General features: G+C 52.6%; 1 protein-coding gene and 1 pseudogene across 1 annotated transcript; one reads left to right on the plus strand and one right to left on the minus strand.

The window, feature by feature from the left end:
• LOC8079293 lies at nt 4,877-5,911 on the minus strand. Its single transcript, XM_002458548.2, has 2 exons — nt 5,505-5,911; nt 4,877-5,369 (listed from the first exon to the last, which is right to left on the minus strand). The coding sequence occupies exons 1-2, from the start codon at nt 5,611-5,613 to the stop codon at nt 5,236-5,238; spliced, it is 243 nt and encodes an 80-aa protein (XP_002458593.1). The 5' UTR covers nt 5,614-5,911; the 3' UTR covers nt 4,877-5,235.
• On the plus strand, nt 6,367-8,668 carry LOC110433751 (annotated as a pseudogene).

The raw sequence follows: 22,615 nt of genomic DNA on the forward strand, positions 1-22,615 counted from the left end.
CTTCCCGGTGTACTTCGGGAGCAAGCCGCCGTCGTTCCGGAGGTAGAACCACCCGCTCTGCCACCCCCGGTTCGACGAAGGCATTGAGCTCCATATGTACAGCCCGGCCCGCTGCTGACAAAGCTGCAGCGTGCAGCCGCCGGCCCGCAGGGGGAATTTCTCCTTCCCCACGTAACGAGCCGACATCTCCGCCTTGAAGAGGTGGAGCCAGAGATTCCAGTTGACCGGAACCCCCAGGAACCCCTCGCAGACCGTGGTGAAGACGGCAGCCTGCATCACCGAGTTTGGGTTCAGGTTGTGTAACCCCACCTCGTAGTGGTGGAGGATGGCCCTGATCAGGCGGCCGGCCGGAACTCCGAACCCCCGGTCTAGGAACGACAGGAAGCACACCACATAGCCCGGCGGCGGGTTTGGCTCCCTGTCGTTCGCCGAGGGAACGATCCACTCCGAGAACCCGACGTCCTTGAGAGGACGGAGAATCCCGGCCTTCACGCGCGCCTCTAGCGCGGACTTGGTCACATTGCTGGGCGGCCACGCCTCGACGCCGGCCATGGCTTCAGGAGGAAGAGGAAAGTCTGCGCAGTAAAAGTGGAGTGGACGGCGGCGCAAGGAAGGCCAAGACCCCCAGTAGCCGCTTTTATAGAAGGAGCGAGCCACGACCACGCCCCTGTGAGGAAGGCCAAGAGAGAGAGAGAGAGAGCAACCGTCGCCCATTCAGGTGAAAAACTCGAAGCGCCAACTCCCTTCGATTCCCGCGCCCGCCGCACGCGCGCATTAATTTCACAGACGAAACGTCCCATCCAGCCGGGGCGAGACGGCACGGCCGTTTCGAGTCCCCACGCGCCGCGCCTCAAAAGGAGCACCCTGAAAAGTTATGTCAGGGCGGTTCCTTCCAGAGGACGCGGCGCCCGACCCCCCCTCGCTGACCAAGCGTCGCAAGGCGGTCTCCGTCGGGCGCAGTTCTCCGTCTCGCCCGACCCCTAACATTATAAAACGAGTCTGAAAAAAGCCTTTCGAGGCCTAAAATCCCCAGGCCATGGCCACCTACGTTCCAGAGGTTGCGAGACTGACCTGCAACGCAGGTTCGAACAGTCGCCTCAGGATAACTGAGCGAGGGATGACTGAAGATGAGCACAATAGAGGCCAAGGTCCGAACCCTACAGGGAGTCGGCACATCTTTGCAAGTCATATCCGAGACCCATGCGGGTGTCACGAGAGTGGGATCCCATCGAGGGAGGCATCGAGCCCTCGGGACCTAGCGAACGGTTCCGACATCCACCGTGACTGCCCTCGGGTACTTTTTGAGATGTGCCCATAAGGCCACTAGCCGACCCCTATCGAACGGGACTCGGACATCCACTTGGATTTACCCGCCTGCAGCTCCCGGGAAGCGTCGTCACTCGCCCGTCGAGGGTAGTACGGCACGACCCACCCCTCCTCCGAGCGAAAGGAAGAATGAGGGACGTAATTACAAGACGAGAAAGAACCTGATCGACCCTTACGGGAAAAGGGCTCGGGGACTTCCTCGCACCATGGGAACAGGCACTACGTGTAAAGAACACGCAACCTATCCCTTGAAACACTCCAAACTAAAGCCGTCAAGGGGTAAAAGCCTTTGAAGGAATGACATCATTCCTCCAAAAGGCTCGGGGGCTACACCCGGCGGGTGCGCTCGCGCGCACCCCCCGGAGAAGAGTGAAAGGCTCCTAGTCAGCTACAAAGCAGTCCCCGGGGAAGGAACCTCTAAAGAGGTAAACCTACCCCTTCAGAGGCTCGGGGGCTACTGTTGGGTACCATAATAAGGGGTACCCAAATCAGAGCAGTTAAAAAACACAAAAAAACATACTAATTACAATCATCAGGGCCTCGGACGCAAGTTCCGACTCGCCCGACCCCTCAGGGCCTCGGACGCCAGTTCCGACTCGCCCGACCTACTCAGGGCCTCGGACGCCAGTTCCGACTCGCCCGACCCCTCATGGCCTCGGACGCAAGCTCCGTTTCGCCCGACCCCGTCCAGGCTCGGGCGCCGGACCCCACTCCACCTGGGTAACAAGACTTCCCCCGACATGACGGACGCGACGGCCCCCATAACGCGGCAGGGCAAGGCGACGACTGTTTCAACCACCCCGGTCACTGTGGCCTTACCTCTGTCACTATACACCCTTACCCCTGTTCACTGTAGCACACTACCGCACAGTAGAAAGGGAATGGGTGAGGTAAATCAGCACCACTGTTTGTGGTCATTTCCCACTGTTGACAGGATATGCAGCAGTACCGGCGATCCGACCCCCACGACCCCTACAGGGTTCGGTAACCCTCTATAGGAGTAGCCATGCTGTCAACCATCCCTCAAGGACGAGATGGACCAGCCTCAACAGGGTCGGGACTGTGTTTTCACCCTTCAATAAAAGAAATCTACTCATGTAAATACTTGGCCTTCCCTTGGGACTATAAAAGGGGAGCCAGGGTTCACAACTAGAGAGAGATCGGACAAGTTTAGAAAAACACACACGCACACAACACTCTTTCACAGAGCAACAGCCCGCACTCTGTCCACACCAAGCCGAGACCTGGGACTTAGCCCTCTCTCGCAACCAGCTTGTACCCCCTACTGCAAGCACCTTTGGGTGCAACGTTATACAGAATCCACCGCCACACTGGACGTAGGGCATTCTTGGCCCGAACCAGTATAAACCCTCTGTGTCTCACTTGCATCACCATCCAAGCTTGGTCAGTCACGCAACTTATACTTGTTAGTGCCTAGACCGCGAGTCTAGACGCCGACAACTTGAGTTGTCCAGAATGTCAACTAAAACAGGTATGGAGGGAGTATAATTGAAAGCTTTATTCTATAATTTTATATATAGATATTTAATTTTATGACTCACAAAGAGAGTTAGTAATCATAATACAAAAGTTTCATTCTCATAGAACTTACTTCTTTACTCTTTTCTTTAAAATGTTATGCGAGCTCAGCACTTCACAAAGGGCTTCTTTGCTGCTTGTCTCTCCACCAGGCACTTCTCCCTTGAGCTTGCCCCCAATTGCCACCATCGAGCTCACCTCTAGTGACACGTGCAAGAAGAGAAAGGCAAGCTTGTCATAAAATGACATGCTAAACATTTTAGGTTGGCTTTTTCCGAAAGCTTTTTATGCATGAAATTGTTTAAAAACTAACTTGTTCGGTTGTTTCGGATTCATGGCTTGGATTATTCCTGGCTAGAATGACTGTGTGTGTTTTTTTTAGTATTTATTAGCTGGATTGGTTCCTGCCTCCATTCCAGAATATCGAATTTGTGAGAAAAAAAAAACTTCTGAAAAATAAGTGGATCCAAACAGAACTTATATGTGGGGAGACATCGCAAATTCGTAATGAACAGCACAGCTACATCTAATTTGTCAGTTTGAAATTAAAAATTTAAAACGGTTTCTCACCGGTCGCTTCTTTCTCAGTTTCACCAATAAAAATTCAAATGGACGACCGCATTCCGCATGAGCTTACACAAACGATTTAAAAACACGTGCATCGCGTGCTATCGCATTGGTGGGTGGTTAACTGGTTGTGTCATTCAGATTCAGTGCTCTGTGCTCTTCGTTTGCTTAACCAAGCGTTTTCAATTTTGCAGACCTGTTGTAGACATCTTGCGTATGCAAACCGCAAAAGTGTAGCTATTGGAAAGTATATTACGAACCAATTTACATTGTCACGTATACTCCTCGAATTGGGGGATGAAATGAAATACATGAATATACATCGAGAATGAAAGAATCGGCAAACAATCTCAGAACGAACCAGGGCATGCTATGTGTTTTTTTTAGCAGAAGAGGTAGCCAAAAGCGGCGACAGTGACGGCAGCGAAGGCCGGCGCGGCGACTGTGGCGCCGGAGGTGGGAGCCGGGGCGGGCGCGTCGGCGGCAGCGGAGGCCGCGCCGACGAGGGAGGAGGCGATGACCACGGCGGCCGCGGCCACGACGAGGACCTTGGCCTTCAATTGCCCTGCCATCTTTTCGGTAGACGGTAGCTGCTTCTGTCGATCGAGATGATGCGAGGAAGAGGAATGGATGGTTCGGTAGCAGTGGCGACGTCTGCGAGATTAGAAGCAGAATTCTTGTCCCGTCGCTCTTGTTTCGGCGGATGCACAAACAGGGGGAGAGGCAAGCGTTATATAGAGCTGGGCGCCTGGGCCGGAGGGAGAGGCCATCAGGTTAACAGTGGTCACGTAGGTGGCCTTGGTTCGGCGTGGTGCCGGGTGGGCGCTTTGCCTTGCTATGGCTGGCTGTTCCCGGGTTCATCATGATTCATGAGTGACTGTTGTGAGGGTTGGCGGAGTGGGGCACATGAGCGCAACTCTGCAATGCCGGCCTATATATATGAGGAGAGAGATGGCTCAAAGGCTCTACAATCATCCTTTGCCATTGAACTACCTCTACTGGGCTTCTTTCTGGCTCGCAGACTGGCTCCCGTCCTAGTTTGCATAACTGGGCCTGGACGCGACCAAATACGAGGAGTCCAGAGCCCATTTCCCCCCCGAGGTCAGCCCAGATCAAACTTTTTCTCTAGCTTAGCACAGAGCAAGTTCAAGACAACCTAGAGCAACTTCCTTTCAAAAGAGAGAATTATGATGGTTGTCTGAACAAGCATCTTCTTCCTGAACCTGAACTCGTACGATGAGGTTGCAGGCAGAAGCATTGTGCTATTCAGCTAGTGCAAAGTGAATACATAGGCGAAGACTAAAAACGGGAGGTACCAGATTCAGAAAACCGTTGAGGATTCTTTTTTTTTTCTTTTCTTGCTACTCCCTTTCAAATTCCAATAGAGGTGGGCTGAAGGACCGCATCCGATCCAGATGCAGTCCTATACGTACGTAAACTATTAGAAGTCAAACGAACGAGGGGTGCGCTCCAACTCCAAGAAGCTCATCACCACACTCATCAAGGGGACACGCGCAGCAGCCTACATTCCCCCCCGCAGCCGCAGGCCACTCCTCGTCTCGGCAGCCTCCAACAGAGGCGCCAATCCAGGCCGACAGCAGAGCGCGGCAGCGCGCAGCACACCGGCGACACACACACACACACACACACATCGGTTTATCCCTATGTACACACATCAGAATTCAGAATCACTACTACTTGAATTCACCTCCCACAGCCAGCCATGTCGAGGCGTATGAATCCATCGACCTCTCGCTTATTCAGGGGTGCAGTGACCTCATCGACATCGCTTCAGGCCGGCCGCTAAAGCACCGGCGGCGACGGCATCGGGGTCGGCGGCGGCAGGCCGTGGGACTCCACGAGGATGGACCACAGCACGTGCACGTCCTCGCATTGGCACGACTTGACGTCGTCGTACAGGATGTAGATCCCTCTCTCTGCACAGCACAGAGCAGGAGCAAGGAGGATTTTTCTCCATTCAGACATTCATCAGAGAACCGGAGGAGCAGAGCAGAACAGAAACAGAAACAGAACAGAAGAGAGCGTGTGATGGGCATGCATGGCGAACGTACTCTTGCGCTGCTGCTGCACCGCGTTGACGCGGCACCAGAGCTTCCTGAGCGGGGAGAGCACGGCCCGGAGCCACCCCATGCCGAGCCTTGCCCGCCTCCTGCATCTCATATCTATAGCAGAGCCAGAGCCAAACCGTGTGGTGGGTTGGTTCGTCGTGAAGACGAGCACGTGAAGAACAAGAGCTGCTGCTGCAGAGGAAGAAGGGCAGGGGCAGGGCAGGTGGTGTGGTGCGGTCACTGGTCATGGTCAGTGAGTGCAGTGGTGCCTGTGTATATGAGCGCCGGTGAAGTAACCCGCAGAGCTTGCCTTTGGCTTGCTTTACACTTGGGTAAAGCCTCCCACACTGTTCTCTCTTCCTTGCGTTGGGTTCCGTCGGAGAGAGTGCTCCCTCTCCCTCTCCCTCTCCCTCTGCCACAACCACAACGGACTCCCTTGCCGCACAATCATGCTACGGCGCCGGCCGAACGGCCGAAGCCGCGCGCGCCCGCAGGCCGCACCTGATCTTTACGTTGCCCCGTCGCTGTCGCGGATCGATCGAACCCTCGCGTACGTACGACTACGACCCTTCACTCTCAAGATCGTCACCGTGCCCCCATTAAACTAGTGCACGCCGCAGCGTCTAGCTTGTTTCTTTGCCTCATGTAATAAAGAAACCAATCAGGGCCAAAAAAAAAACAAGACAACAGTCGTCGTCGTCGTTAATCAGTTTCTTCTGCGCCTTGTTCACCAGTGGATTAAGCAAAGATGCATCATATCCCCCGGGGCTAAATTAAGATACAGGGTCGGGCGTGCGAGGACGTACGTACGTTGGGTACGTACGCCGGACGCGTGCGCCGGAAGCTCCTCCTTTTCTTGGCGTCCATGATGCTTGCTTGGACCGACGCGCCGCGGAGGCGTGTGAACGCATGCATTGCATTGCTTGGGTAAACTCTTACGACGCACGGCACCGATTTTACCAGACAGGTGAGGTGTGAGGTCAGGTGAGCGAGCGAGCGAGCGAGGGAGCAAGACAGGCTCACGTCTCTACTTCCACCCAAAATCTAAAAACTTTTCAAGATTTTTCCGTCACATCGAATATTTAGAAGCATGCATGGAGTATTAAATATAAATGAATAATAAAAACTAATTACACAGTTTGGTCGAAATTTACGAGACGAATCTTTTGAGTCTAGTTAGACTATGATTGGACAATAATTACCACAAACAAACGAAAGTGTTACAGTGTCATGAAAAAATTTCGGGAAGGAACTAAACAATGCCTAAAAAGTTTTCATGGCTGGTGAGTCGATGGCACCTCCATCAAGTCTGGCCATGGAGACGGGCTCGCTCGTTATCTCACATGGAAGGTGTTTTCGTGTTCTTCTCTGGCACCCCATCGCATGGATTGCGGCCGTGGTGGTCGTGTGACCATTGTTCTCGTGCTCTATCAAGTGTCTGGCTCTGGCTCACGATCTACCAGACGAAGGAAGGATCTGCGTAAACTTAACAAGCCAGCGTCGTGAAAGAGATTCGTCAAACACGCTTTTTATTTGTTTCTTGATTTAGCAGGCATGATTACCCGGGTGGGCCGTCCAGGATCCTCTGATGTGATCCCTTTCGGCCAATTAAATATGTTACATGCGTTTGATTTTGATCTGCTAGCACGATCAGTAGCTGAGCCATCAGCAGCTCTGTAGACGGAGAACTTGACGCTGTACCTTCCATTTGGTTGGGTTGGAACTTGGAAGCAGCTACTGTTGCTCAAAAGATGGCCGTCCCTGCTACTCGATAATAGTGCAAATATGTATCCAACACGCGAGGATACACGTGCACCTATACATATTCGACATCACCAAGAGCCAAAAAAAAAGAGTGATGCATGTTCATTGTGAGAGAATAATTTATGAAGCAACATATAAATTTAAGGTCAAACTTGAGATGGTTTAACTTTTTAAGATTCTTAAAATGTCTTATGATTTTGAGACGGAGGAAGTAGAACCGAGTAAGTTGCAGAGAGAAGAAAAAAAAAAGGTCCAATGCGCGATGAACCGAGTCTCCCGGACTGACGACCGAACAACCGACTCGGGCTCAAGAGCAAACGCGTATACTCCTACAAGATTGCAGGGGCGCTAGAGCAGGTCCGGATGGACGATTCAGCCGGCGTCCTCACCCTGGAAGGACTGCTTCTGACGTTCAGGGGCCTGAAGGCGCGCTTCGCGGAAGAGTCCAAGAGTTGTGCGGCGTGGCTCGGCTGCTGTGGATTTATGGGATCCACGCAGGGAGAAGGGGCCAATCCATTGTGGGTACACCGTACACCCATGGTTGCCGATGCTAGAGCAAAGCAGCATGGAGACCTTGTGCCATTCCATCGAGTACAAGCTGAGCAGCGTCCTCCGCACATCCCAAGCGCACGACACCTCGGCTTACGCTCTGTTGTCTCCGTGGAGAAACGTCTTCGATTCTGCACTCTGGGAAGACCTGGTTGCTCGTTATTACATCGTCCAGAAACTGAAGATGGCACTGCAAGAGCTTCAGATCAACCCGGCGGACCAGAAGCTCGATGAGTTCAGGTGGATGATGCTTTGGGCTTCTCTACAATCCCGGAGCGCTGCATGGTCCATTAATTTGCTGGAAAGTTGATTTCTTCAGCATGTGGCATCAGGTCACACCATTTGCTGTGTTCACCAAACCCTGATTTCAATGAGATTGTCAACTGGTATAAGGTCTGGAAGGAGATCTTCCCACCTGAATTGCTTACTGACACGCGCATACGGATGCTTTTGACACTTGGGCTGGACCTGATGGACCGAGCCGCGGAAGGACTTGAGGTTCTTCAGCCTGGAACTGGGGAGGATATGGCATACTCGAGTACGCGAGAGGTACTGATAGTGCAGAGAAACTTCAAGTTCATGCAGCAGAGGAAGCATCAGAGTTCACTTCTTGCCATGGAGCAACCGAGCCGGATCTAAGCTTCAAGGAGTGTATCCAGGCATACGCTATGGAGAAAGGTATGTTGTTTATGCCTAGAGTCGGCAGGTTCTACAATGGCATGCCTGTGTACGAGTTTGGCTCTGTAAATATTTGCTTAGACTCCGTGGAGCGAGTAGTCTACGCACAACTTCGAGAAGGAATCGAGCGATGGAGTGTTGTATCTCTTAGGCAATTGGTGGAAATGAATTTGTAGCTAAGGCCTTATTTAGTTCACCCTAAGATCCCAAAATTTTTCAAAATTATCCGTCACATCGAATCTTTAGACGTATGCATAAAGCATTAAATATATATTAAAAAATAACTAATTGCACAGTTTGCCTGTAATTTGCGAGACGAATCTTTTGAGCCTAGTTAGTCTATGATTGGACAGCAAACCAAAGTGTTATAGTAGCCAAATCTAAAAGTTTTTCACTAACTAAATAAGTCCTAACTTGCTAAATCACCCAACATGGAGCATTCGTGTCATTTCCAAATCCCTCTCCGATCACCCCTATTTTTCCCATGTTATGTAAAGCCCTCAGAGATAACATATGTACGTACTCCTAGTATAAGCAAACTGTGTCGATCATTTGCTATGGTAATTTTTCTCGATCACACAAAAAAGTTTGTGCGTTTTTATATAAGGCAATGTTCAATACAACATATCTTAGTGGCGCTCTAGGGGATCAATAAGTTGTACATAAAGCCCAACCTTCCTAGTGTACTGCATCAGAGATCAACCTAAATTGTGGCGTCGGCTAGGAGGCCTATACCTGGGCTACCGAGCATTTGCTATGATAATTGCAAATTACTATTGATGGCATGAAGGTTTTAGACATGTTTTTTCCTTCTATTTAGGGAGAGGGGGGTGTCGACGAAAGCTGGTCGGCAGTCTACCTTGGGGTATACCCACGGTAGTAGTTTATCGGTAGACGGTGCGCAAACTACGAACTCGATGGTGACGCAAGACACGGACAAGCTTTTTATCCAGGTTCGGCCGCCGAGTTGGCGTAATACCTACGTCCTGCGTCTGGTTGTATTGGATTGTGTTGAGAGATAATCTGTCCTAGGGGGTCCCCTTGCCCCTCCTTATATAGTCTGGAGGGCAGGGTTACAGATCTAGAAACTAATCCTAGCCGGTTACAATTGCCATAGATAATTCGATATCAATTCCTATTCTAACCGACTAGAATCCTGCTTGATCTCCACGTCTTGTTTCCTTGCGCGAAACTCGGGCTGTCGGATCAAGCCTTGAACTCGTCTCGTAGTGGGCCAAGCTTCCTGGCTGAAGTCTAGCCGTAAGGGTATAGGGGTTTATACCCCCACAGCTAGTCCCCGAGCGCCATGTATTGTGATGCAACACTCCGTCTTGAGCTTCTTCGATCAGCGTGGCCTGTCGTCCTCAATGAGCGGGGAAATCGCCCAAACGGTTCATTGATCAACGTTGTCATCGAAGAAGCAGGTTGTTCGAAGAATGCATGGTGCTCTAAAAAAAATTTCTTTCCTGGTGAAGTGTGCCCACTTTGCCCTTTTTGAAAGGTAGCAGCATCCAAAAAAGGCAAGCAAATTCACCGCCAGGTGAAGTGTGCCCACTTAGTCCCCGAGCCTGGTAGTAGGTGACGTAGGCACGTGGTGCCAGGGTCAAAAGAAAATTCCCCAAAGTAGTTTTGAGACTGAGATGCATCGCTAGATGCATCGTACCGATGTAGTCCCCGAGCTTGCTGGAAGGCGAAGTATGAGCCTTGTAGCAAGGTCTAAAAAATTGAATTCAGCAGTCCCCGAGCATGTCATGCTCGTCTGCAATCGAAAAGACCAATCGACCAGTCCCCAGGCACTTAGTACGCTGCCTGGAATTATATGTTGCTATTCTGCACGACCAGTCCCCGAGCGTCGAGTGCTCAGTGGTCGGTGCATGCTTTAAAGCTTTTGAGCTGATAGACTGAGCGACCAGTCCCCGAGCGTCGAGTGCTCGGTGGTCGGTGCAGTCCTTGAGGTTCCGAGCTGATAGACTGGGCGACCAGTCCCCGAGCGTCGAGTGCTCGGTGGTCGGTGCAGTCCTTGAAGTTCCGAGCTGATAGACTGGGCGACCAGTCCCCGAGCGTCGAGTGCTCGGTGGTCGGTGCAGTCCCCGGATTGCTGACTCACTGGCGTATGTGCCTTCTTACTTTTGAAAAGATCTTTTCAATTAAAGCTGACGTGACGGGGTCTCCTGACGATATGTCAGACGGATGCATGAAAAGCTGCACCTGGCAACTGTACAACCGCTCTTTGCATGGTTTGAGAAAAGGAAACCATCAATTGGTACGAAAATTTCGCCGCATTAATTGTCTATAATCATTATAAACCGAAACGCCGCGTCCGCCGCATGGCCTGCCCACTTCCCGAGAATACAGGAAGTGGGAGAGGTGGGGTCGCGGGTTTATAAGGGCCTAATAGGACCGTCTGTACCGCTTCTCCTGCCATTGCCTTCAAACCTTCCGCTCTCATCTTCTCCAACCTCCTGAATCTTCCTAACTCCATCCCACATTCGCACCTCTAATGGCGAAGAGCGACTCCAGGAAGAGGGCCGAGCTGATGGCCAAGGAGTGGAAGAAGTCTCGCAGCACCACAAAATCTCTCGGTGACCTCGTCGATATGGGGCTTCTGCACGGCGCAGAGCTCGGCGGCTGGAGGGAACCGGAGGGGGAGAGCTACCCCGACCCTCGCGCTGGTGAGATCGTCGTTTTTGAGGATTTCATCAAGAGAGGCTTTGGTGTTCCTGTTCATCCTTTTCTTCAAGGTCTTCTTTTGTACTATGAGATCGGGATTTACAATCTGCACCCGAACTCAATTCTCCTTATTTCCACCTTCATCCATCTGTGCGAGGCCTATGTTGGCATAGAGCCGCACTTTGATCTTTTCCGGTATCTTTTCTGTCTGAGGAAGAAGGGAGCAGTTGGAGGCTCCAAGGTTGCAGGTGGAGTATACCTCAACCTTCGTGATGGGATGAAGAATCGCTACCTGCACTGCCCATGGAACACCTCCTTGACCGAATGGTACAAGAAGTGGTTCTACGTCAGGGAGGAACCGGGCAGCTCCACGTTCTGCGACGTGGGGTACATTCCCGAGAAGAGGTCGAGCTGGACCGACCGCCCAGAGTTCGACGGTCAAGTGGCGGATCTGATGAAGCTGATCGACTGGTCGCGCCTGGATGGGCTTGGCGTGGTCGGCAACTTCATTTGCCGCCGGGTGATGCCCTGCCAGAAGAGGGTGCACTCGGCGTATGAGTATGCCGGAAGCACAGACCCGACCAGGATGCGGTCGGAGATCCTGGAGAAAGCGGAGGTACAACAGCTGCTGAACGAGCTGTTTAACTTCGCGGATGGGGGCTTCACCCGTAGCAGTGATCGGGTGCAAGCCTTCAAGTTAGGACGACCAGCACCAAAGGTATGTAGCAGACTCCGTTTGATCATTCGTATGTCGTCTGTAGTTGGCTCATCTCTGTTACTTTTGCAGGTCGGTGATGTCGACCGGTGCGTAGTGTACGTATCACTGGCACCGGGGATGGAAGATCCTGTGGGAGAGGTCCCGCCAGAGGAAGACCGAGCCCGCCCCGTCCCGACCTCCGAGGAGAGGGTAGCGGGGAAAAGGCCATTGCCGGTGGATCCCCTGCCGACGCCGGAGCTGCCGGCAGACCTGCCGGCGGAGAGCAGCCAAGCGCCGAAGCGTCGTCGGCTCGTGCGGATCGTCGACGACGACGACGACGACGAAGAGGCTGCGCCGTCGTTGGTCCGACAGCCTCGGGGCCGCCCAGACGCTGCGCCGGTCGCCACTGATCGAGTGGCCAGCGGCGCAGCTGCCCCGCAAGTTGCCGAGGTGGGGGCACAGGCGCCGACCGGCCGGGCGAGGAGGAGGTTCACCGCGACCCATCGCCGGTCAGACCTGTAAGTGTTCAACTTACGTATTTTGGACTCCTTTTTTTTTAACTTTTGTTCCTGTAGTGCGGCATCGGATGTCGACCCTGGCCAAACTCCCGGCCAGGGAACGGGCGAGCCTGCCCGCGGTTCTGGGGAAGCGGCCCCCCAGACCACAGAACAGCCGACTGCTGCAGTCGCGCCTGGGAGCACCGAGGAGCTCCCGAGCGCGGCGCCGACTACAACAAGCAGCCCGACCAGGGCTGGGGAGGCTCCCCCAACTGACTCCTCGGAGAAGGGAAGGTCTCCGACCGCTCCTCCTGCCGGGGGGAGTGAAGTCCCCCCGCCGCCCCGAGCAGGAGCCTCTCCGGCTGCGGGCTCCCCAGGTCTGGTCCAAGGGACGGTGACGCCTGGGACCACCACCGGGGGTGACGCAGCCCAGGAGGAGGAAACCAGGGCGGCCTCCGACGACGAGGTAGAAGAGATCGAGGGTCGTCCCCGTGATGGCCGCCAACACGTGTATGTGTGGCGCCAACGCGGGGATCACTTTATCGGTCATGAGGAGCTCGCCGAGTCCGAAGAGGCCGCCAGGGTGGAGCGCGCGGCCAAGCGCCTTGTCGACGAAGTCAAGGTAAGCGGCGTTTTGAGCTGCCGCGCATTCTTTTGCCTTGTCTTCTGCGCATTGTTATATGTTTGCTTTGTAGGACGTTATGAAAACGGCGAAGTACCGGAAACGGTGCTTTGACCAGATAGAAGGCGTCATGGCCGAGAACAAGGCCCTTGCCGCGGAGGTAGACCGGTTGCGGGCGGAGGTCGGAGAGAAGGTGGTCGAGATGAGCGCCGAAAAGGAGCGTCGTCTCGACCTCGCTCGTCGCCTGGCCGACCAGTACCGGCTGCAGGAAGGTTAGTCACACGCTCCGAGCAGTTTCGCATACTTGTATAGTTTGCTTTGCTGACCAGTTTAGGATTCACGCAGACTTGGAGGAGGAGGTGGCGAGCCTCCAACAAGAGAAGGAGCAGCTCGGCCAACAGCTCGCCAGTGCACAGGAGTCCGGACGGCGAGCGGAGGAGGAATTAAGTCGAAAAGACCGGGAGTTAGCTGGTAATGGGTGCCGCCTTGTTGGTTGCTACCTGCCCCTTTGCTTGTCTGGTATGCCGAAAGTAACGTTTCGTTTCGTTTGCAGTGCTCAAGGTGAACGCCAAAAAGCACCTGGATGAGCTGGTCAAGGACCGGGACTCCTGGAAGGTCAACTGTTGCAGGATCTGGAAGGGAGTGTCCCCGGTCCTGGACCTGATCAGTCCCGAGCTCCCGGAGAGCCAGCCCCGCGCGCCGCAGTTGACCCCGGTCCAAAAGGCGCAACGGGCGTGGGACTGGCTCCAGCAGTTTGTGAAGGACGCCGGGGAGTTTGCCGGCGCGCACGTCCTCAGCATGGTACGCGCCCACTACCCCCTGGTCGACTTGAGCAGGCTGGAGAAGGGGTACCCGAAGGAAGTCGGCCCACAGGAAGCGGACGAACTTCGTGGTAGTCTGCTGGACTTGTCGTCGACAGTGATCGGCGACATCAACCTGTGCGGAACGGCCACTCCTCCAGACCAGCCGAGCTCAGATAGGTCGGCTAGGGAGTTGTCGGGCGCGTCCTTTGCTGGAGATGGGCGGTCGACGCCTGCGGTCTCGACCAGCCAGGCGCCGGTGGCCCCGACCCCTTCGTCCGGGCAGCAGGGCCAGGCGGGTGATCAGCCCGAGCAGCTAGGCCAATAAAGTAGTCTGTAGGAATAGACTAGTATCTGCCCGTCAGGGTATTTATTGTAAACTTTGTATGTAAAGTTTGTAATAAAGTTTTCTTTTTGTCATGACTGTTGTTTTGAGCGCTGTAAAAATATCTGAGTGACGTGTCACCGTATTTGTCTTGGTTGTCGCCAAGAGCATCCATTGCGGGAGTTTTTGCCGAGTGCTGTGTATGACAAGGTATAGGCAAAAAATAGAGAATTTTATTGTTACAAATTATAAGACACTTACAAAAGAAAGTCGCTAAAACTTTATGGATAGAAACGTCGCAGTTTGTCGATGTGCCAAGAGTTAGGCACTCGTGTTCCGTCTGGGTATGCCAATCTGTAGGACGTAGGTCGTGTGACCTCGGTCACCACGAAGGGTCCTTCCCAGGGAGTAGATAACTTGTGCATTCCCTCCTGGCTTGTTTTCCATCGAAGCACCAGATCGCCGACCACGAAGGAACGGTCCTTGACGTTCCTGTTGTAGTATCGCCTGACTGCCGCGAGATATTTTGCTGTTCGGAGACATGAAACTAAACGCTTTTCCTCCATGCAATTGATTTCGAGTTCTCTAGCGTTGTCGGCGGTCGCCTGGTCGAAGTGCTCGATTCTAGGGGATCCGAAGTGTATGTCGGACGGCAAAACCGCCTCTGCGCCGTACACCATGAAATAGGGAGACACCCCCGTGTTTCGACTGGTCTGAGTTCGGAGGCCCCAGACCACTGCCGGCAATTCTTTCATCCATCGACCGGGTGCTCTGTCGTTCTCGGTGTACAATCTTTTCTTTAGGGCGTCGACGATCATTCCGTTAGCACGTTCGACCTGACCGTTGGCACGTGGATGTGCCACTGACACATATTTTATGACTATGCCTCTGTCATCGCAGAAATCCCAAAAAGTGGTGCCAGTAAACTGAGTGCCCAGGTCGGTGATTATGCTGTTCGGGATGCCGAATCTGTGTATGATTTGATTGAGGAACTCCACAGCCTTCTCGGAAGTTGCCTTGACCAGGGGCATGTATTCAATCCACTTGGAGAACTTGTCGATTAACACGAAGACAAACTTGAAGTTGCCCGGGGCTGGTTTAAATGGTCCGATCATGTCAAGCCCCCAGCAAGCAAAGGGCCAAGACGACGGGATGGTTTGAATTTCATGGGCAGGTACGTGGGTCCTCTTAGCGAAAAACTGACATCCTTCGCAACGCCGAACCAGTTTTTCTGCATCGCTGACCGCGGTCGGCCAGTAAAAACCTGCTCGGAAAGCCTTTCCGACCAGCGTTCTAGATGCGGCGTGGTTGCCGCAGGATCCGGCGTGTATGTCCTCCAAGAGCTTGATACCATCGTCTTGGGGTATGCACTTGAGCAGTACCTCGGAGCTTGCGTTTTTCCGCATGAGTTTTCCGTCGACCAGGATGTAGTTCTTTGATCGTCGGATGAGACGCTCGTTCTCTGTTTTGTCCTGAAAACCTGTCCCGTCTGAGATGTATTTGATGAACGGGATACGCCAGTCGCGCCCACCGGTTGTCGGAGTGGCGTCATCTATGAGCATTGCCTCGGTGGGTTGCTTGTCGACCAGGGGGGAGCTTACGCTCGGCTCATGGATGTCCTGGACGAAAATACCGCGCGGGATTTGGGCCCGAGACGAGCCTAACTTTGACAACGCATCTGCTGCTTGGTTCTTATCCCGGACCACGTGGATGTACTCTATGCCATAGAAGTTAGTTTCCCATTTGCGAATTTCTTTGCAGTAGAGATCCATCTTCTCGTGGGTTGCGTCCCACTCCTTGTTGAGCTGGTTGATGACCAAAGCGGAGTCCCCGTAGACATAGAGGCGCTTAACCCCCAGCTCGACGGCTAGTCGTACGCCATGTAAGCAGGCTTCGTATTCGGCGACATTGTTTGACGCCGGAAAAAGGATCCGAAGGACGTAGCGGAGTTTGTCCTTGTTTGGTGATACGAACAATATCCCAGCGCCTGCACCGTTGATGTTCAAGGACCCATCAAAGAACATTGACCAGTGGTCTGAGACATCGGGAACGGACGGTTCGTTGAGATCCGTCCATTCGGCAATGAAATCGACCAGGGCTTGGGACTTGACAGTGGTGCGACTCTGAAACTCCAGGGAAAATGGACATAATTCCATTGCCCATTTCACGATTCTGCCATTGGCGTCTTTATTGCGCAGGATGTCACCGAGGGGAAAGCTGGTTGTCACCAGGACTCGATGGCCGTCGAAGTAGTGCTTCAGTTTTCTTGACGTTATCAGGATGGCGTATATAAGCTTCTGTATTTGTGGGTACCTGGCCTTGGATTCGTTTAAAACTTCGCTTATGAAGTAAACGGGCCTCTGGACCTTGAAGACGTGACCTGGTTCATCTCGCTCGACCACTATTGCCGTGGAAACAACTCTGTCGGTTGCAGCAATGTAAAGGAGCAGGTCTTCATTGGGCTGAGGCGCTGTGAGGACAGGCGGTGAAGTGAGGAAGGTCTTAAGCTGAGTGAACGCAGCGTCGGCGTCTTCTGTCCAGGAGAATTTTTCTGACGCTTTCAATAGTTTGAAAAAGGGGAGGCCTTTTTCTCCCAGCCTTGAGATGAAACGACTGAGGGCGGCCATGCATCCGGTTAGCTTCTGAATATCCTTGACGTTCTTCGGTGGTCGCATGTCGAGTACGGCTTTGACTTTTGAAGGGTTTGGTCGTATGCCGTCGCAGCTGACGACGTTGCCGAGCAGTAGACCGGAAGGAACCCCGAAAATGCATTTCTTGGGGTTGAGCTTCCACTTGTACCTATTGAGTGCCTTGAAGGTTCGGTCTAAGTTGTCGATTAGGGTGCTCGCATCCCTTGTTTTTACGACCACGTCGTCCACATAGGCCTCGACGAGGTCATTGCGAATCTCGTCGTGGAGGCATTGCTGGATGGCCCTTTGATAAGTGGCCCCGGCGTTTTTAAGTCCGAAAGACATGGTAGTGTAACAGTATGCGCCGAAAGGTGTGATGAAGGATGTTTTGATCTGATCTTCTTCTTTTAACGAGATCTGGTGATAACCAGAGTAGCAATCTAGAAAGGAGAGGAGTTTGCATCCGGCCGTTGAGTCGACCACCTCGTCGATGCGAGGAAGACCAAAAGGATCTTTAGGACAGTGTTTGTTGAGATCGGTGTAATCAACGCACATTCTCCATTCATTATTCTTTTTGCGTACAAGAACCGGATTGGCGAGCCAATCGGGATGATACACCTCTTTTATGAATCCAGCTGCTAAAAGCCGTGTTATTTCTGTCCTAATAGCCTCCTTTTTGTCGCGAGCGAACCGTCGCAGTTTTTGCTTGATTGGTCTTGCGGTCTTCGAGACGTTTAAGGAGTGCTCGATCAGGTTTCGTGGGACGCCGGGCATGTCTGCGGGTTTCCATGCGAAAACGCTCACGTTGTCCCTTAGAAACCTGACGAGCGCGTCTTCCTATTTTGGATCCAGGTTAGCCCCGATGAGGGCTGTCTTCTCGGGGTTGCCTTCGACCAGCTGCACTTCTTTGTACTCCTTGGATTTCGAATTCTTTCTGGCTGTCTCCTGCTCAGGTAATCGGAGCTGGTCGGGGGGCAGCTGTGCGGCTTGGTTTGCTGTTTCCGCCATGCGGATTGAGAGGTCAATTGCCTCGGTGATCTTGAAACTTTCTTCTTCGCAGGTGTACGCAGTGTAGACGTTGCCTCTGACGGTCAGGACACCCTTCTCCGTGGGCATCTTAAGCACTAGGTATGAGTAGTGCGGGACTGCCATGAACTTTGTCAGCGATGGGCGGCCCAGTATGGCGTGGTAGGTCCCGTCGAAGTCCGCGACTACGAAGTTGATGAACTCCGTCCGGAAGTGATCGGGTGTGCCGAATTGGACAGGCAATGTTATCTGTCCGAGGGGGACCGAACTTTGACCTGGCAGAACCCCCCAGAATTGGGCGTCGTAAGGTTTTAGTTGCGCTGGTGATATCTTGAGGGCGGGCAGGCTATTGCGGAAGAGGATGTCAATGGAGCTTCCCCCGTCCACGAGCACGCGCTCGAATCTGATGCTATTGATGCAGGGATCAAGAATTAGTGGGAAACGACCCGGCTCTGGGATAGCGGCCCACTGGTCCTTCCTGCTGAACGCGATCTCCCTGTGGGACCAGGCGGGAAATTTCGGATCTGCGATCAGCCCGTCCGTGCTGTCTATGTTGAGGCAGGCTCTCTTCAACAGCTTCCTTTCTCGCTTGGACTCAGTGGAGACCTTGCCCCCGAAAATGGAGTGGACCACGTCGGTGGGGCTGACGTATTGGTGTCGGGGGTCCCTGTCTTGGTCCTCATCCTCATCTTCGTGGTCGTGCCCGTCGCGTTTGTTACTTTTCTTGGCGGTGTCTTCTTGGGCGGCCCGCCGTGTATAGATATTTTTGAGGACGCGGCACTCTTCCATGGTATGGTTAGACTTTGGGTGTAGCTGGCACGGTCCCTTCAACGTTTTGTTATAGTCGTCTTGGTAGTCCCGTCGTCCATTGGGACGTTTGACCGTGTTTACTTCGTGGTCGTATTCGCGAGGGCGCTTTCCTCTGAAGTCGTCGCGGCTGTCGCGCCGCCGATCCCAACCCTCTCGGTGATCGCGGTTGTCGGAGCGACGGTGATTTCTGTTGTCGTAGCGGCCACGACCGTCGTCTCGCCGGGAGGGCTGGTCGGTGCCTCTCGCATCGTCTCGGATTAGTTTTTCTGCGTCATCAGCATCGGCATAATTTTTAGCCGTGGCGAGGAGCTCTGCTACCGTTGATGGACGCTTACGCAACAGCTTGTTCCTCAGCGCTTCATGGAAACGTAAGCCCTTGATAAAGGCTGATATGGCCTCGTCATGAGAAATCTTCGGGATTTTGAGACGCATGTCCGAGAATCGTCGGATGTAATCACGCAGAGGTTCATTCTTCCTGTCTCTTATTCTTTCAAGGTCATACTTGTTTCCGGGCTGCTCGCATGTGGCGATGAAGTTGTCAATGAAAGCCTGTCGTAGCTCTTCCCAAGAGTCGAAGGAGTCCTCGGGCAAGCCGAGAAGCCACTGATGACCAGCCTGGTCGAGGACTACGGGGAAGTAGTTAGCCATGACGTGCTCATCTCCTGCCGCTGATCGGACGGCGATTTCGTAGAGGGTGATCCAGTTCTCTGGATTTTCCTTGCCGTCGTATTTTTTAAGTTTTTCGAGCTTGAAATTTCTGGGCCACACGACCTGGCGGAGGTGTGAGGAGAACTGCCTTAGGCCCGGAGGACCATGGGTCGCATCGTACTCGATGCGGCGCAGGTTTTCGTGGACTGCTCTCTCTGCGGCGCGCCTGTTGATGCGGTCCCGGGCATCTTTGGGAGGGATGTTTTGGCGGAGATCCCTGTGTTGATCTTCTTCTTCCTGGCCGCGTACGCGGTTCTGCTGGCGGCGGCCATCGGCGTCTCGACCACCATCGTCGCGCCGTGAGTCCCCTCGACGGTTGTCGGGGGAGCGGCTGCGGCGACGCCTGCTGGGCGAGGCCCGGCTACGATGAGTCTGGTCGGAGGCGGCTTCCGTATAAGAGACGTCCTGGACTCTCTTGAGCAGAGTCGCTGTCTGTCCCATCGCGGCGATCAGGTGTGCTCGGATACTGGTTCGGACTCCCTGGCATTCGGGTGTGTCAGGAAGCCGATCCAGGTTGGCCATGGCGACAGCCACGTTGGCGCTTGGTGTTTTGTAGACCGGTTGGTCCCCGACCATGTCAAAGGCATCGTTGAGGTTACCTGGTGGCGTCTGTTGTTGCTCGTCCGCACGCCGTCGGGCGCGATCGGCGTTACGCTGTTCGCGGAGTTGCCTCTGGTCGTCTGTTTCTCCGTCAACAACCGGTTCGTCGGCGCTGACATTGAATACAATATCCCCTCGCCGGGGGGGGGGGGGCCCGGGGGGGGGGGGGAATATCGGGAACCGGTCGAAACCCGGAGGGTGTGAAGGGAAATCCAGGTCGTAGTCCTCGTCTTCGGTGTTCACAACCTCGGTGGGAACGGAGCCGGTGCTTGAGTTGGTGCTAGACACCTGGCCGTCCCGTAGCTCTCGGATGGTCACCATGTTGACATGGTGACGATTGTTCCTTGTCGGCGACCAGCCCGCTTTGCTGAAGACGGATTGGACATGCTGTGAGTGAACAGAGGCCGAGTTGTTCAGGCCGCAAGGATAGTCTTCCTTTTTGAGCTCGACGGATCGTCCTGCGGGGGTTGAGGTTATCGTCAGGGACGTTCCTAGCCGTTCGTGTGTGGCGACACGAGTTGGCCGGCGGAATTTCGAAAAATCCGCTCGAGCGGCTTGGTCGGGCTGGCGCAGAACTCCATCTATTAGTTGGGAGACTTCGAGTAGCTTGGAGTCAGCGCGATCGAGCGCTTGGAGGAGGTCCGAGCAGTCGATCTCCTTTCCCTTGTAGAGCGGGAACGGTGGTCGGGAGCTTGGTGCCGTCGTGCGTGTGGTCGGAGACGGCGTGATCTCAGATTGGATCTGGATCTCTTTCGGAACCGTGGTCGCGAAACCGCCGCTGCACGTCGTCCACGTGATCTGGCCGACGGTGAACGTGAGGCCTTCGGGCACGGTCGCCGAAGCTGGGATCGTGGCCATCTTGTTCGCCGGAAAAGTTGTACGCACACCCCCTACCTGGCGCGCCACTGTCGACGAAAGCTGGTCGGCAGTCTACCTTGGGGTATACCCACGGTAGTAGTTTATCGGTAGACGGTGCGCAAACTACGAACTCGATGGTGACGCAAGACACGGACAAGCTTTTTATCCAGGTTCGGCCGCCGAGTTGGCGTAATACCTACGTCCTGCGTCTGGTTGTATTGGATTGTGTTGAGAGATAATCTGTCCTAGGGGGTCCCCTTGCCCCTCCTTATATAGTCTGGAGGGCAGGGTTACAGATCTAGAAACTAATCCTAGCCGGTTACAATTGCCATAGATAATTCGATATCAATTCCTATTCTAACCGACTAGAATCCTGCTTGATCTCCACGTCTTGTTTCCTTGCGCGAAACTCGGGCTGTCGGATCAAGCCTTGAACTCGTCTCGTAGTGGGCCAAGCTTCCTGGCTGAAGTCTAGCCGTAAGGGTATAGGGGTTTATACCCCCACAGGGGGGGTTGGGAACTGTGTTGTTGTCTCTAGCTTCATAGAGATCATCATTTTCATTAACTATATCAGAGTAAAATTGCATGGACCTGGAATCCAATTCTCTCCCATGAATTATACTTCTGTTCATTATTATAAACTAGACAAATACCCTGTGTATTGTTGCGGGACTTTCTTATATAAAAAAATGATTGTGTCATTGATGATATGAGATATGTTGTCAAAATTGGATAAGCTAATGGAAAAATCAAATAAAATATTTATAGAATATTAGATCGAATGATAGGAGAATGTGATGCCATGCATGCCTTGTATGTAGGTTGAAAACAGTAATTGTATTGCATTGGAAGATATTGTAGCACTTATTAGGGAGGATGATGTGGCATTTAGTGAAAGACGATATATGGATAGCTTGCATGTGGAGACTGAACGATAGTGAGGTTTGTTCTTATAAGAGATATAGGTTAGGGCATGACCTTAGGTTCTGTTTAGTTGTCACTCTCAGCTGGTTACAACTCGCCATGTCTTAGCTTCATTCTTGTTTGATTCTTGACTAAGTTGTAATGCATCAAAGCCCTTACCCATTACAACCTATGGAGAGGGAGGCGCGCCAAATGTGCAGAGCGGTTAGCTTTTAAACAACCCCCAAGAATGTTTATAATTTAGTGAAAAGCATATAAAAAGAAATATATTCTTTACCTCTTACTAGACATGCTCCCTCTATCCCAAATTATAAAATGTTCGACTTTTTTATCCCAAGTTTGACCACTTATCTTATTCAAAAGATTTGTGCAAACATAGTCAAATTTAAGTCATTCTTGAAAAACTTTTATTAATAAACCAAACCACGATAAAAGAAGTGATATTTTACGCAAACTTTTAAATAAGACGAGTGAGCAAATTTGATGTAAAAAAAATCAAACGTCTTATAGTTTGGGATGGATTGAGTAGCTTTTTTAAAAGCAAACAATAACTAAGAGCCAATAATCTAGTGTTACCGAAAATATAACCATAGAATGAGCAAATCAAATTGTAAGCACTAGATGAAAATATAACCATAGAAAGAGTAAACCGAACCGAGCTTGTTTTCTTGAGCTTATCTGCCGAATTTATCAGTCATTTAGCAGTGTTTTTCTCTCACATAAATCAACGAACAATATTTCCAGCTATGACTTATCAGCCAAGCGAACACTAATCTTACACGCGTGCCACATCAAGCTTAGTTAAATATTGTAGATGTCGTCTCTTCCCAGTTACTATCCCCCACGCTTCTCGTTCAGAACTTGAGTGGATGGATAAGTATTTTTCTGCACATATTGAGGCCCATATCAGAAGCCGATGTCTACATTAACGTTGTGGAACCAAAGTTTGGTTTGTT

The sequence above is a fragment of the Sorghum bicolor genome, chromosome 3, assembly GCF_000003195.3.
Source record: "Sorghum bicolor cultivar BTx623 chromosome 3, Sorghum_bicolor_NCBIv3, whole genome shotgun sequence".
Classification (NCBI taxonomy): domain Eukaryota; kingdom Viridiplantae; phylum Streptophyta; class Magnoliopsida; order Poales; family Poaceae; genus Sorghum; species Sorghum bicolor.

What these genes read in the sequence shown, in the direction of transcription:
- LOC8079293 (XM_002458548.2), bottom strand. Translation starts at nt 5,613, where the DNA reads ATGAGATGCAGGAGGCGGGCAAGGCTCGGCATGGGGTGGCTCCGGGCC. An exon ending in GGTGCAGCAGCAGCGCAAGA is followed by an intron (nt 5,370 to 5,504) that starts GTACGTTCGCCA and finishes TGTGCTGTGCAG; the next exon opens with AGAGAGGGATCTACATCCTG.